The 13,758-nt window shown below is 33.9% G+C and overlaps 1 protein-coding gene across 4 annotated transcripts in view; it reads left to right on the top strand.

Moving 5' to 3' along the window:
- LOC117339930 (serine/threonine-protein kinase 10-like) overlaps window positions 1–13,461 on the top strand; it is a 103,938-nt gene extending 90,477 nt beyond the window's left edge. Inside the window, exons 16-22 of one of the 4 annotated variants that reach the window (XM_033901645.1) lie at window positions 809–938; window positions 1,217–1,341; window positions 4,680–4,868; window positions 5,102–5,227; window positions 5,536–5,649; window positions 8,899–8,932; window positions 10,427–13,461. In XM_033901645.1, the coding sequence (XP_033757536.1) occupies window positions 809–938; window positions 1,217–1,341; window positions 4,680–4,868; window positions 5,102–5,227; window positions 5,536–5,649; window positions 8,899–8,932; window positions 10,427–10,503 (795 nt within the window). In that variant the 3' untranslated portion in view covers window positions 10,504–13,461. Of the gene's footprint in view, window positions 1–808; window positions 939–1,216; window positions 1,342–4,679; window positions 4,869–5,101; window positions 5,228–5,535; window positions 5,650–6,602; window positions 6,685–8,898; window positions 8,933–10,426 lie in introns of all 4 variants that reach the window. The other 3 variants (XM_033901646.1, XM_033901643.1, XM_033901647.1) reach the window with 3 other exon arrangements.
- The last annotated feature ends 297 nt before the right edge of the window (window positions 13,462–13,758 follow it).

Genomic DNA, 13,758 nt, shown 5'->3' with positions numbered 1-13,758 from the left:
GGTCAAACGAAAAGGTAGGACAAGTCAAAGGAAAAGGTAAATAAGGGCTAACGTAAAGGTGGGTTAAGGTCTAACAAGGGAAGGTTGATCAAAGTTCATAGAAGATGCATGAGCAAGATTAAGTGCTAATAAGCTGATGAAGAGGTTAAAATGTTAAAAGCAAGTAGAAAGAGAAAACAACTTTTGTTAGTGGAAAGAGAAAATTTCAGAGGTCTATTTGAAAGTTAAAAAGTCAGACATAGAAGATGGAAAGTTCACGTGTCAAATAGGTTATGAAACGTCAGGTTACTAAGAGACAGAAAAAGTTCAAGTGTCAGAGGTTAAAGTTCAGGAGTTATAGAAGGATGAAACAATTTAGGGTCAAATTGGTTGTCAAAAAGACAGGTATCTAAAAAGTTTAAAAAAAAAAAAAAGTTAATGGGTCCTTAAGAAAGAAAATTTTGAGAGTCAAAATAAATCTAAATTAATTTTGGTCATTTAGAAATAAAGATATGTTCATTATTCACAAATAAAAACACAAGAAAAAGAAGTGTTGACAAGAGTACATTAAAGAAAAGGTGATTTGTGAAATATTTCTGGGAGTTGAGATGTAAATTCTATATAGAAATGAATATTTACATTGATTGCCTATCTAAGAATAAATGTACATGTCTGCTAAGAAACATGCATTGCTCAAAGTAATGGGAGATAACTCTAGGAGAAATCAGAAAACAAATATCTGAAGTAGCATATAACCTCAACCCAAGAAAGTTGATGTAACAAAAGGTCAAGTTTTCAAATCTAAACTGATATTTTACGATTGTTACAGGAGCGACAGTTTTTTGAGAATCAACAAGAACGAATGGAGAAGCACATGAAACAGTTGTCAGATACTCATCGTCAGAAGGTGGCCCTGTTGGAGAGTCAGTTCCTTCAACAGAAACAGCAGCTCCTTCGATGTTAGTATAATAAATCATGTAGTTCTGATTTATCTCTGCCACAAACTGTATCAAAATTTCAATTAAAGTAAAACTGATTATGAGATCTTGCTTTATGCATTTGTAATATGTCACTTGAATCTCTCTTTTTTCTATTAATTCATAAGAGAAGTATGCATTTAGAGATCTAGGTTGGTTTTCTCCATATATATGTGAATAAACCATGCTCTGTACACTGTATGGAACCGTGGCTGCAACTTCTGTCCTTATATTTTCATTTGTTTATCATTTTCCTACAGCTCGGGAGTCCGTCATTTGGGAAACAGAAAAACAACAACTCCATGAAAAACACCAGCTTGCTAAAAGTCAGCTCAAAGACATGTTCTTCCTGAAGCGCCACCAGATGCTCACGCGTCACCAGAAGGTAACCCAGAAGCTATAAACAAACATTATTTTTGCAACTCAAATCAATATCAGTTCTGCCATAATTATCAGAAAATGTCTGTAAATGCTTCTTTGCAAAAGAATTCTACTCAGAAAATTACCAGTAAAAAGTATCATTATGTGGCAAGTGTAAAAAGCCAGTTTGTAATACCTTCTAGTTCCCCAGCCAATCAAGATATGAACCTCAGAGGTATTAATATCAAAATATCCTTCCCTAGTCCCCCACCCTGCATTCAATGTATGAACCTTAGGGATAGAAATATTAAAATACCCTTCCCAGGTAGCCTAAGTGCTTGGCTGTCCTATTGAAATTAACCACACCCTGGTATAAATAAACCATACCCTGGTATAAATAAACCATACCCTGGTATAAATAAACCATACCCTGGTATAAATAAACCACACCCTGGTATAAATAAACCATACCCTGGTATAAATAAACCACACCCTGGTATAAATAAACCATACCCTGGTATAAATAAACCACACCCTGGTATAAATAAACCACACCCTGGTATAAATAAACCACACCCTGGTATAAATAAACCATACCCTGGTATAAATAAACCACACCCTGGTATAAATAAACCACACCCTGGTATAAATAAACCACACCCTGGTATAAATAAACCACACCCTGGTATAAATAAACCATACCCTAGTATAAATAAACCACACCCTGGTATAAATAAACCACACCCTGGTATAAATAAACCACACCCTGGTATAAATAAACCACACCCTGGTATAAATAAACCATACCCTGGTATAAATAAACCACACCCTAGTATAAATAAACCACACCCTGGTATAAATAAACCACACCCTGGTATAAATAAACCATACCCTGGTATAAATAAACCACACCCTGGTATAAATAAACCATACCCTAGTATAAATAAACCACACCCTGGTATAAATAAACCACACCCTGGTATAAATAAACCACACCCTGGTATAAATAAACCATACCCTGGTATAAATAAACCATACCCTGGTATAAATAAACCACACCCTGGTATAAATAAACCATACCCTGGTATAAATAAACCATACCCTGGTATAAATAAACCACACCCTGGTATAAATAAACCATACCCTAGTATAAATAAACCATACCCTGGTATAAATAAACCACACCCTGGTATAAATAAACCACACCCTGGTATAAATAAACCACACCCTGGTATAAATAAACCACACCCTGGTATAAATAAATCACACCCTGGTATAAATAAACCACACCCTGGTATAAATAAACTATACCCTGGTATAAATAAACCACACCCTGGTATAAATAAACCACACCCTGGTATAAATAAACCACACCCTGGTATAAATAAACCACACCCTGGTATAAATAAACCATACCCTGGTATAAATAAACCACACCCTGGTATAAATAAACCACACCCTGGTATAAATAAACCATACCCTGGTATAAATAAACCACACCCTGGTATAAATAAATCACACCCTGGTATAAATAAATCATACCCTGGTATAAATAAACCACACCCTGGTATAAATAAATCACACCCTGGTATAAATAAATCACACCCTGGTATAAATAAACCACACCCTGGTATAAATAAACCATACCCTGGTATAAATAAACCATACCCTGGTATAAATAAACCATACCCTGGTATAAATAAATCACACCCTGGTATAAATAAACCACACCCTGGTATAAATAAACCACACCCTGGTATAAATAAATCATACCCTGGTATAAATAAACCACACCCTGGTATAAATAAATCACACCCTGGTATAAATAAATCACACCCTGGTATAAATAAACCACACCCTGGTATAAATAAATCATACCCTGGTATAAATAAACCACACCCTGGTATAAATAAATCATACCCTGGTATAAATAAACCATACCCTGGTATAAATAAACCACACCCTGGTATAAATAAACCACACCCTGGTATAAATAAACCACACCCTGGTATAAATAAACCATACCCTGGTATAAATAAACCACACCCTGGTATAAATAAACCACACCCTGGTATAAATAAACCACACCCTGGTATAAATAAACCACACCCTGGTATAAATAAACCATACCCTGGTATAAATAAACCACACCCTGGTATAAATAAACCATACCCTGGTATAAATAAATCACACCCTGGTATAAATAAATCACACCCTGGTATAAATAAACCATACCCTGGTATAAATAAATCACACCCTGGTATAAATAAACCACACCCTGGTATAAATAAACCACACCCTGGTATAAATAAACCACACCCTGGTATAAATAAATCACACCCTGGTATAAATAAACCACACCCTGGTATAAATAAATCACACCCTGGTATAAATAAACCACACCCTGGTATAAATAAACCATACCCTGGTATAAATAAACCACACCCTGGTATCCTAAGTGATAGATAACTTTGGCTGTTCTATCTAAATAAACCACACCCTGGTATAAATAAACCACACCCTGGTATCCTAAGTGATAGATAACTTTGGCTGTTCTATCTAAATAAACCACACCCTGGTATAAATAAACCACACCCTGGTATCCTAAGTGATAGATAACTTTGGCTGTTCTATCTAAATAAACCACACCCTGGTATCCTAAGTGATAGATAACTTTGGCTGTTCTATCTGAATAAATCACACCCTGGTATCCTAAGTGATAGATAACTTTGGCTGTTCTATCTAAATAAACCACACCCTGGTATCCTAAGTGCTAGATAACTTTGGCTGTTCTATCTAAATAAACCACACCCTGGTATCCTAAGTGATAGATAACTTTGGCTGTTCTATCTGAATAAATCACACCCTGGTATCCTAAGTGATAGATAACTTTGGCTGTTCTATCTAAATAAACCACACCCTGGTATAAATAAACCACACCCTGGTATCCTAAGTGCTAGATAACTTTGGCTGTTCTATCTGAATAAATCACACCCTGGTATCCTAAGTGATAGATAACTTTGGCTGTTCTATCTAAATAAACCACACCCTGGTATAAATAAACCACACCCTGGTATCCTAAGTGCTAGATAACTTTGGCTGTTCTATCTGAATAAATCACACCCTGGTATCCTAAGTGATAGATAACTTTGGCTGTTCTATCTAAATAAATCACACCCTGGTATCCTAAGTGCTAGATAACTTTGGCTGTTCTATCTAAATAAATCACACCCTGGTATCCTAAGTGATAGATAACTTTGGCTGTTCTATCTAAATAAATCGCACCCCGGCATCCGAAGCTTGCTAGATGACTTAATGATTCTATCTAGTGAATAAGTCCCTGGTAAACATTGATGTTTACAGGAAGTGGAGCAGATGAAACGCAGTAACACTACTAAGGAGGAAGAGATGCAGAGTCGTCACACGCTTGAAAAGAAACGCCTCCCAAAAATCTTAAAAAGTGAGGCCAAGACACGCGCCAACATGTTCAAACAAAGCTTACGCCTTAGTACCATTGGTTCACCAGAGGACGATCGGGCAAAGATGAAACAGGTAGGTCAAGGTCTTCTAGGTCAAGGTCACCGATTATAAAATAACAGTAAATATTCTGTGCAGATTAAACAGAGACATTGATACAGGCAGTAAAGTTTAAATGTTTGAGTATCTGATTTTTCTTCATTGTCCTTTGGGGTTGAGCTGTGAGGTTCAGAAAATAGATTTTTCCTTTTTTGATAAGAACAAGATGAAGGTAGACTTTTTAAAATAGATTTTTACACATTTTCCAGTTTGAAGAGAATGAGAAGAAAAGGATGAAGGCAGAACAACAGAGGCAGGAACAGAAACACAAACGCCAGTGGGAGGAGCTAGTGTTCAGAAACGACACCAGTCTGCGGGAGCTTGAGGCCCTACAGGTACAGAAAAAACGGCACTAAAATCTCAACAAATTTTACACAACCTTGAGTTCTTAGGAAAAAAAGACTATTGAAAACATGAAGTTACATAAAATTGATGAGGATGAGATGTTAATAGTTCAGAAATTGAAGTTTTAAATTGGAAACTATAATGGTAAAATTCTGTAAATACTTGGCTAGCTAAGGGGAGATAATAACACATCAAATCTGAGAAAAGTTCAAATTTCCGTATTTTAATTATAATATCACTATAATGAGAGATTTGCTTCATTATATTGAAGTGTTTTGATTTATTAATGTACTTGCAGGCAGAGAAACGAAAAATGTTGATGGAGCATGAGACACAGAAGATTAAGGAACTCGATGACCAATACACTAATGAGCTCCGTGAATGGAAAAACCAACTGACACCTAGAAAACAGGTACATACGTCTTCTTTTACTGGAACTGGGTTGAAAGAAGTATAAATTTCTTCCTGTAAAATTTACTTGTGATACATCCGTAGGGAGGGGGTAATTATACCTGGGAGGGGGGGGGGGGGGGGGGGTGATACCTCAGGGAGAGTGGGGGGATCATACCTCAGGGTGAGTGGGGGGACTATACCTCTGGAGGGTGAGGGAGGAGGTAACTATTATACCTTCCGAGGGTTGAGAAAGAGGTCTTTGTCTGAAAGCTCGAAGATTTTGACAGTCATTAATCAAAGTTAAAGGGTCAAGGGTCGTACATGACCGCTACCCTGTAGTCAAGTTATGGACCTGTTAAGACTATGACAGCTGAAGAAAATTGCTATAAGCACTTCTATAATCACACACACCATTTTCTGAGTCCCTATTCAGTTTCCTTTTATTCATGGGCTGTGTGTTACAAAAATTAAAAAAATTAATTGTGTTGTAAATTTGGTCCATATAGTCCACTTGACCCTGGGGCCATCTCTTGAAATACTTCAGGGCTTCATAATCAAAACCTAGTTAAATCTGGTATTGCGAGTCTTTGCTCTTATTTATACAAGGACAGGCCTTTTCATTTTTGCAGACAAACTGGTTTGTCTATTTCTAATTTAACATATCGGGCATAAATCTTTATAGATATTAAAACTGGCCTTGAAAGTCTCTGTTAAGGCTCATTCAAAGGGACATAATATCACTGGTTCTATTATTATTTCATAAACAAACAATTCTGGTCCAATCGTTTGTACTGCCATAAACAAATAAGGCCTTGGTCTGTCAATCAGATTCTGATTTCATGGAAATATAACTTCTTACCTGCTTGAGGATAGCAAATGATTTCATTGGATAACAGAAAATTCAGTTTTCAAAACAGAAAGAAAACAATATCTGTAATGTGTATTTAAAGTTTCTAATTGTTTTTAACTAAGTTCACAAGCGGTGAGCATTCTGGAGGAAAACCAAGTTCAAGCAACTGAAGCAAAAGTAGGGGGCGTAACTCCAAATAAAAACGTAACAATTTTTGTCTCGTTTGCAATTTCATATTTCTTTTTTCATAATCAAGAACCTCTTTCAACCTTTAAATGCAATGTGACTGTCAAGATTATCCAGCATTCACAATTTAATATACTATTATTGTACTCTATTGAAGATTATCCAGCATTGGATGATGTTTATGTAGCATGTGCTATGTATTTTGATCTGTAAATATACATTGTAACTTAATCAATTCTAATATAATTAATTATATATCAGATTCTGCTCCATACATACTGGTGATTTTATATGAAGAGTTGTCTCCCTTGAGCATTAATACTGCAGTCCGCCATACTTTGGTGCTTTAGCAATTTTTTGGAAAAGTATGTTTGCATAGTTTTGGAAATTATTGAACATGTTGTACATATTTAAGTACATTAATAAATTACTGCTCAGACCAGGATGAAATATGAGATGTGTATCAAAGATTGACAACTATATTCAAATCTACGGTTACATGTTGAACCATAATTGTTGATTTATCAACAAAAAAAAACAGAAAACAAAACAAAAAACTAACATAAATTTTTTTTTTAGAAATTAACATTGACAAAATCAATTTTGTTAAATGGCTTCATTTCATATGAGACATTTAGAAAATAACAGCATTTTATTTTAAAAAGGTTTTAATTAACAACACATTGACATTTCAAGTAAAAACTGATCCACATAAAAGAATATGAGAAGATCATAGAAGTATTATTTGAAAGAATTGAGAAATTAAGAGAGAATTTTAATATTTTCAGTGGAGACTTTTGAACAGGAAATGGAGAAGCGGTTACCTTTGTAATTCAAGCACTGATCATGATACAAATAGCTTCTCATATTTGATTAATATCTGACACAAAGCTTTGAAATGCTGCCTTTCAAACAAGATTATATATTGTTAGAAACACGTTTTGGTAGGGGTTTTAAGAATTCTGCACAAGATCAAGGATATTTCATTTAATATATGATCAAAAAATGTTATTGTTCTACCCGTGACCAGGAGAACTGCTTATAATTCTAATATTTAAAGCACAGATGCCTAGCATTGCAGCATACACCACCATCCCAGAATCCTTGAGAAAATGGTTTTAATAAACTGTGTAGTTTCAAGGCCTCAGGTGGAGTTTATAGAAAAAAAACCCATCATGCTTGATTACTGATATATCTATAGATTTACATATCTGAATACCTATACAATAACCCTGATACATTAGTGTAAATTAACTTTGGGCTAGAGGCCCTACTAGAAAATAATTACTCTATTTGCTCCCTTACCATATGCCTGTTTGTGTTTCCTGGGAAGCTGAGAAAAAGACTGGTCTGTGCTGTTGTGTCCTTGGGCAAGAAACTTTACCCTTATTGCTCTGGATGGTAGCCGCGGGCCTCGATCCTGTATGTTGTTAAGTGTAGTAGTCACTAACTACTACCAGGAGACCCTCCCTCAGGATGACCCTTGCTGTTCATAGAGCTATAAACCCAGCAAACAAACAAATTTGGAGTTGACTCTTTTCTTTTTCACTTGGTTGTCTATTTGGAATTGTTATAACTAAATTATCATTAAAGAATTAGTAATAAAATAATATATTCTTGAGACATATAGAACGAATCAAGATGATTTTTGATTGGTCAATTGTTCTTGTCTATTAGATTTTCTGTTAACCATTGTGAATATCCGTGTGTATAATATACTGGCCTGTGACCTGGCCCTCCCCTATGAAACATCACAAGTAATACATTTCAGTCAGTTATCTGGGGATTATTGTGGTAAATTTTCAGTTAGGTTTAATAAAACCATGCCCTAATGTGTGTTAAGTTCTATTCAGTGCGAGGTGGACAATTATTGACCTGTTATGATGTCAATTTGCAGTTTTATAAACTGACTTTGGTGATAGTAACTTTAACAGAAGAAAACTGTTACACACATGTATCGTATGTATTTCATTAAAGACATATTTAATATCACTGTATATTTCTAATTTTTACCACACTTGAAAAACATTTCAAAGTTGTTCAAAACTAATTGTTTGTTTTATGAAATTGTTATCTTACAATTTCAGAATCATTCAAGCAAAAAATATAGAAAAACAAAAAATCACTGTAATATTTTGATTAATTAATTTTGAACAACTGAAATGGCCTAGTACATACTATCAAATGAAATATAAAACTATGTGTGCAATTTTCATTATGGCTGAATTTCAGCAAAATTTGCTAGCACAAGTCATTTTACAGAGTCGTAAGTAACTCGTCCAATTTCTGGTGAAACTACTTCCTCCTCGCATGCTCTTGGTTAAAAGTTTCACAATTAATTATTTCATATCATATGACTTTGTTTGTCAAATTTTCCAAAATATGTTATTTTACAAACTCATACAAAAAGAACAAAAAATTCTGTGCAAGATTTCAGTAAGTTTGTTTATCTTCAGACATAAGGATTAAGATCCATGACCATGCACAGTGTTATGGAATCCATAGAGATTCTGTATACAAACATCTAGGTATTGCAATGTCGGCAAAGTTCAAGGTCATATGATATATACAGTATAATGGTCAGTATGTATCTAAAGTGAATTCATCAAACACCTGTGTTGATTACAGGGTCCATGTTGTACATGTGAGAGACTGTTTGATCAATTTCATTATTAGATTATTAAAACTGGTATTAGATTCTCTCAATGTTACAATTAACATGTCTGTATGCTAACACTTTTGTCAGTTTTACCATTCTATTTCAGCATTAAAGCACTATTAGAGATGGGTTGCTGTAAAAATAAAAATAAAAAAAAAAAAATTTAAATTAAAAAGGGAGGGGGTTATAAATGAAAATGTTTTAATGGTAAATATTTTTTTCAAATGATAGAAACACCTTTTCAAATAAAAAATCTTTGAATCTATGTGCGGGGTACTTTCAATAACATTCCACAAGTTTGACATTTTTCTTTTTACTGTACTGGAACCCAGCTTTAAAACTTAAGAATTGAACCTGTTTGATTTAGATTTATATTGTTAAAGTTAGTTTCATGTTGCTGTAGATTTAAGTGAGCAGTATACATGTGTGTCAATTAAAAGTATTACATTTGACATAGTTTATTTGATTTTATCGAGTACAAAGAGAAATAAATTATTACACTTACTAAGTGGATTCAGGGATAAGATTTATTTCAGGTCACAGCATAATGAGCCGGAGTCAGTATTTAAATTAACATTGATTAGCTGATGTATGGCTGTGTGATAGGTTGTTCTTTTGCATGTGTGAATGAAAAAGATATCAGGGTTACTGGCACTGTATGTCTGATCTAAATCCTCTTGGTTTTGAGAAACAAATATGGAATGGAAAAAAATCTTGAAAATCCCTTTCCCAATGGAACATATTGGATTTGGTGTGAATACATTTGTAGATATAGCAGGTGGGGTACTAACGATTTGTATATTTTGTGAGAATACACTCAGATTATTATGATATTGAGGTTGGTATTAAAATGAAACAGCATATTGCTAGAAAGTGTTTAAAAATAAAACAGGGGTAGATTACATAGATTACACTATGAAAATTGTTTGTGTCGAAAAGAAATAACGTCAAGAAGAATTAGCTGTTTTAGAAGTACCTGTATTTCTGTTGTTTGGGATGGATTTTGTAGTATACAGAAGCGTCAACACATTTTGATTTTAAATATTGAGATGAAAGAACAACTTTTCCAATGTTTTTCATTTCTCTTTTCTTTTCATTCAGAGATTGGAAGAAGAATTCCAGAGACAGAGGGAGGAACAAGAGAAATTCTATGGTACTGTTCTGGTAACGGGGAATGATGGAGCCGTACAGTCTGCTCCTAGATCGCAGCCCAACAGTCTCCGTGGTAACAGAGAGGATGGCACAAAGTCCTCAAGACATTCGACTGTGATATAATAGATTGAACTAGTGTGTTGTTAGCTATCTGCCGGACACTGGACGGGCTGGAACCACAGATCATCTGCCGGACCCTGGACGGCTAGAGCCACAGATCATTGTGTTCTTTTTGTACATTCTGTCAACAGGAGTGTGGACAACAGAATCTGTTGAACGGAGTTGTTGATATAGGAATTCACTTATTTTCTAAAGGAGGACTTCTTAATGAATGTAATTGTTTGATTTGAAAGAATTTCAGATTGATGATATAATTGACAAGTTATGTTTGAGCTCTGTATGAGACTTTCATGTCTACGACTTCCACGTGTACAAAGTGAAGTAGAAGGACATGCATCAAGCTTTTTATGTGTATGGGACAAATATCAGTTAAACTACAAAATCTGGATCACAGGGACATCTGTTTTGAGTGCTGAAACAATAAGTGTTGTCTCTCTTAGTTATCGGGATTGTCTCCCTTTGTTTATTATTGTTTAATGGTGTGTTAGAGTTTGTGTACACTGATATGTAGAAATGTTTATTTGTTGGGCTATATCTCCTACTGTCTTTTATCATCTTCAGACAATGTTATATTTTTTGTGCTTTGGTTATGTTATGTGGGCACTTATCATATGGTGTACATGTTTAAAATGATTACTGGAGTCGAGAAAAAAGATACAGCTGTCTGTTTCTGATATCAATTTGATCAGATGATCACTTCTAAATTGTCTGTAACAAACATTTCCTTGTAAAAGAAATGATTCCTGTATTACTGTGAGAAATGTTTTTAACAGACTAACATATATTTATGATACCATATTTAGACTTCGTCCTAACTCTCTGGGACGCGTAGCACTTGTTAATTCGATATTACATGTTGTAATATCACTTCACATCAAAAGTGAATTAATTGAGATTTTTGGACAAATTTCCAGTAAAATGATGATGTTTTAAACAAATTTCCAGTGAATGATTGCGGAGTACTTTAGGACACATTATTTTAAGTTTTAGTTATGATCAATAAAACAAATGTGAAATAAATTAAAGGTGAATTATCATACTCTTCTTCTAAGAGTAAACTTTATTCACCATTTTATCTACATTTATTCTAGGCCTGAATTTGATATCTCCTACTTTCATTTAGCAAAATCATGTAGTCCCTGCACTTGTTAAATAAAAGCTTGCAGCTGTGTATAATCCCTTTGTGAAATTCATTTTTCAAGATGCTTTCATCTTTATTAATGTAGACTAGTTGTCTTCATGTAAAACGCCACCTACAGTAGCATATGTATGAAGGGGGAACAACTCATTCAAAAATATAGCATAAAGGAAGGGGAACAACTCATTCAAAAACAGCATAGAGTTACACTATCAAGATAATTATATGTATAAGATCTGTGATACAATTTACTTGTATGTTTGGTTCATTATTAAATATAAGCATGCAGACTAATCAGAATTACAATTTTATTTAAACAAAAGAAATACTCGCCATTATGATTAGATATAATGATCAAAAGCAATGTTTAATTATATTTTGATAAGTTTGTAGCCATTAAAATGTAAACATGTAGAAAGTTCTATAGTAGCCATTGTAATGTAGACCTTTATAAATGTATCCTGTACAAATGCCAGTTAAAATTCCACTGACAAAAACATTGCTGCTATACCACAAATGTCACATAATTGACTCGGCTTAATCGACTGTTGTTGTCGTCACTGTATGCACATTTATATTGGAAATGTTTGAAGTAAATGTGATAAATATATTGGTGATAGTAAGCATTGGTGTCTCTCTAGTTAAATATAGAAACAAAACAAAAAAACCTACACTTAAGTCAGGAAACTGGTTAAAATTTAGAAAGATTAACCTTTGAAGAAAACGTGAAATAATTAAAAAGTATAATCATGTGGAAGCCAACCATTCAGTGCTTGAGGATATTGATATGTAGATGTATACTCTATGTTGAATATAGACAACACAATTCCACATTGCACATATAGAATTTTGTATTTTGGTGAAAAATTGATGCATTGAATATACTTATCGATAAAATGGATATGCAAAAATAGTGTACTTTTTATTTTACCTTAGATATAAAAACTTATGTTCTATAAAGCGTAGTCGTGTTAGAGCCAGATGATTTTCATTTGTGTATGAATAATTTTGATTAAAACCAAAGTTGTGATTTAATAAAAGTAAAGGAAATCTGCTAAACATTCCAAAATAATGATACTTATTTATTTTACTAACTTTTACCCACCAATAGAATAGGTCTTTTGTAAACTCTAGACACAGGTTACTCAAATAGTGTTTTATCATGAAAGACTTCATATACTGGTAAACACAGTTTTTTAGTTTTATGAATATTCATGTGATTTGTGAATATTTTGTTCATTATTGCGAAGGATTTTGTTCACAAAAAATGTACTTTATAACTTAATTGTTCTCAGTAGGTAAAACTGTTGTTTTGTCCAACTTTGCATTGTAACCGTATAATTGGGTCACAATAGTGCTGAGAACAAATTGACACAATAGTGCCATACACTAACCACTAGCTATGTAATTTTGTTTTTAATAAACTTCTGAATTTTTTAAACAATTTTGGAGTGAGAAATAAATGCAATGGTGAAGAATTTCAGGATTTTTATATTTCTAGAGTTAGAAATCACCTTTTTTTTGTAGTCAAATGATGGTTTTCATTGAAGCATATGGCTGTTCCTGAATAACAGGTACAGTGTAGAAGACAAGGAGATCTGTCTGAGGTCAAAGGTTTAAATCATACGAGACAATATGCAATAATCTTCCGTTCTGTGTGATTTTGTTTTGTGATCACCTGTTAAGAATGCTTAAATGTTGTTGTACCTAATCAAGACATTTATAATGGAATACACTTACATTTAAAAGTAGTATCAGCAGAGCCAGAAAACCACAATTCTCAAATACGCTTCAGTACAGTTTGCCATTGAGATTTTTGTTAAATTGTTCAAATGTAAAACTACCCCCACCCCCAACCCTACACTTTTATTGAAAAATACCAATTAAAACGTTTGTACTCTTACTATAAAACACTGGTGTCCTGTGCTGGGTTCAGACTTGTACTGTCACCACTAAACACTGGTGTCCTGTGCTTGGTTCAGACTTGTACTGTCACCACTAAACACTGGTGTCCTGTGCTGGG

This window comes from Pecten maximus, chromosome 12 (assembly GCF_902652985.1).
Source record: "Pecten maximus chromosome 12, xPecMax1.1, whole genome shotgun sequence".
In the NCBI taxonomy this organism is placed as follows: Eukaryota; Metazoa; Mollusca; class Bivalvia; order Pectinida; family Pectinidae; genus Pecten; species Pecten maximus.
The sequence above is the reverse complement of the archived record's forward strand: the minus strand, read 5'-3'. Positions and strand labels throughout refer to the sequence as shown.